General features: G+C 37.2%; 1 protein-coding gene across 1 annotated transcript in view; it reads left to right on the forward strand.

The window, feature by feature from the left end:
- Positions 1-32: 32 nt before the first annotated feature.
- Positions 33-1734, forward strand: part of LOC106872663 (iroquois-class homeodomain protein IRX-6) — a 235715-nt gene continuing 234013 nt past the window's right edge. The window contains exon 1 of the mRNA XM_052974557.1: positions 33-1334. Within this exon, the coding sequence (XP_052830517.1) occupies positions 1272-1334 (63 nt within the window). The 5' untranslated portion in view covers positions 33-1271. The remainder of the gene's footprint in view (positions 1335-1734) is intronic.

The raw sequence follows: 1734 nt of genomic DNA on the forward strand, positions 1-1734 counted from the left end.
GAGAGAGAGAGAGAGAGAGAGAGAGAGAGAGACACAGATAGATACATACATACATACATACATTCATATACATACAGATAGATAGACAGACAGATATATACATACAGTATATTGATTAGAGTGAAGAAACCAATAATACAGTTTCTATTAAAAAAAAGAAGCTCCCACTAAAAAAACAGCGAGGGGAAAAATAAAAGTCTCAAACACCATCTCTACCGTTCCCTTATTCTGTTCTTATTCTGTTAGTCTCTTATTCCCTCATTCTATCTCTCTAAAGACACGCCGACATGGAACATAAACAGAATCACCACCGCAGCGAATAAACAACGACCACAAGAGGTAGTAGCGTTACTGCTAATATTTACAACGTTGAAAAGAACTGCTGCTGCTGCTGCTGCTACTACTACTACTACTACTAATAATAATAATAATAAGAAGAAGAAGAAGAAGAAGAAGAAGAAGAATTATATATATATTTACATGCATACATGCGTCTGTTTTACATGCGTGTATAGATAAACAGAGAGACATAGAAAGATAGATTGATAGACAAACAGATAGATAGGCAGAGGGACAGGCAGACAAATAGACAGACACACACACACACACACACAGATAGAAAGATAGATTGATAGATAGATAGCCAGACAGATAGACAAATAGATAGATAGAGAGATAGATAGAGAGATAGATATTTAGAGGCAAAATAGAAAGAGAGAGGCACACATAAACACAAATTAAAAGTTCGGAAGAAAAATAAATATTGTGAAAAAAAACGAAGTCGTGGACCGAGAGAAGAAGAAGAAGAAGAAGAAGAAGAGTTTGATTTAAAGGGAAGAAGAGGAAGCGGCGGCTGCAGCGGAGGCGGTGACTATCGTCGTTGTGGTTGGTGTAGTGGTGGTGGCGGTGGAGGTGGTGGTGGGAGAGGAACGGCAACAGCAGCAGCGGTAGCAGCAGCAGCAGCAAGCGCACGGAAAAAGCAAAAAAAAAAAGTAATAAAATAATTCAGAAATTACATAAAAACAGGGAGCAAAATAAATAAATAATAAAATCATAATAACAATAAATAAATATAGAAATAAAAGAAAAGGAGAAAGATAGAAAAAAAAAAGCAACTCGACGGCTGGTCCAACACGAGAGAGAGAGAGAGGGGGTGAGAGGGTGAGAGAGAGAGTGGGAGTGTGTGTGTGAGAGAGAGAGAGAGAGAGACGCCTTCCTGTTTGGAACTCGGCACACACCTGCGTAGTGGCGCCGTTGAAGTCTTGGATACTATGTCATATCCCCAATTCGGATATACCTACCCGTCAACAAACAACTCCATATCTTCCACACAGGTAAGTACAACTGTTAATTAATTAATTAATTAATGTAAAAATCGTTAATTAAAAGAACGAAAAAAAAAACCCCAGCATACACGCACACACACAGAGAAATATATAGGCACGCAACGTTTACACATCGATAACTTGTTGGAAAAGAGTTCGAATTCAGACTGACATGTCGTTTGTTCTTCTATTATGGTTTGTGTCTGTGTGTTTTTCTGTCAATGTGTGTGGTGAGGCCTCTACATATTGCTGCGGTTAATTATCTATATATATAAATAAATTCAGATTTTTTTCCTTATCAGACACGGTTTAAAGCGGAATATGAGATATATATATATATATATATTGTAAACACACACACACATACATACATACACATATCTACAAAAGATAAAAGGCGGCTATATAT

The sequence above is a fragment of the Octopus bimaculoides genome, chromosome 1, assembly GCF_001194135.2.
Source record: "Octopus bimaculoides isolate UCB-OBI-ISO-001 chromosome 1, ASM119413v2, whole genome shotgun sequence".
Classification (NCBI taxonomy): Eukaryota; Metazoa; Mollusca; class Cephalopoda; order Octopoda; family Octopodidae; genus Octopus; species Octopus bimaculoides.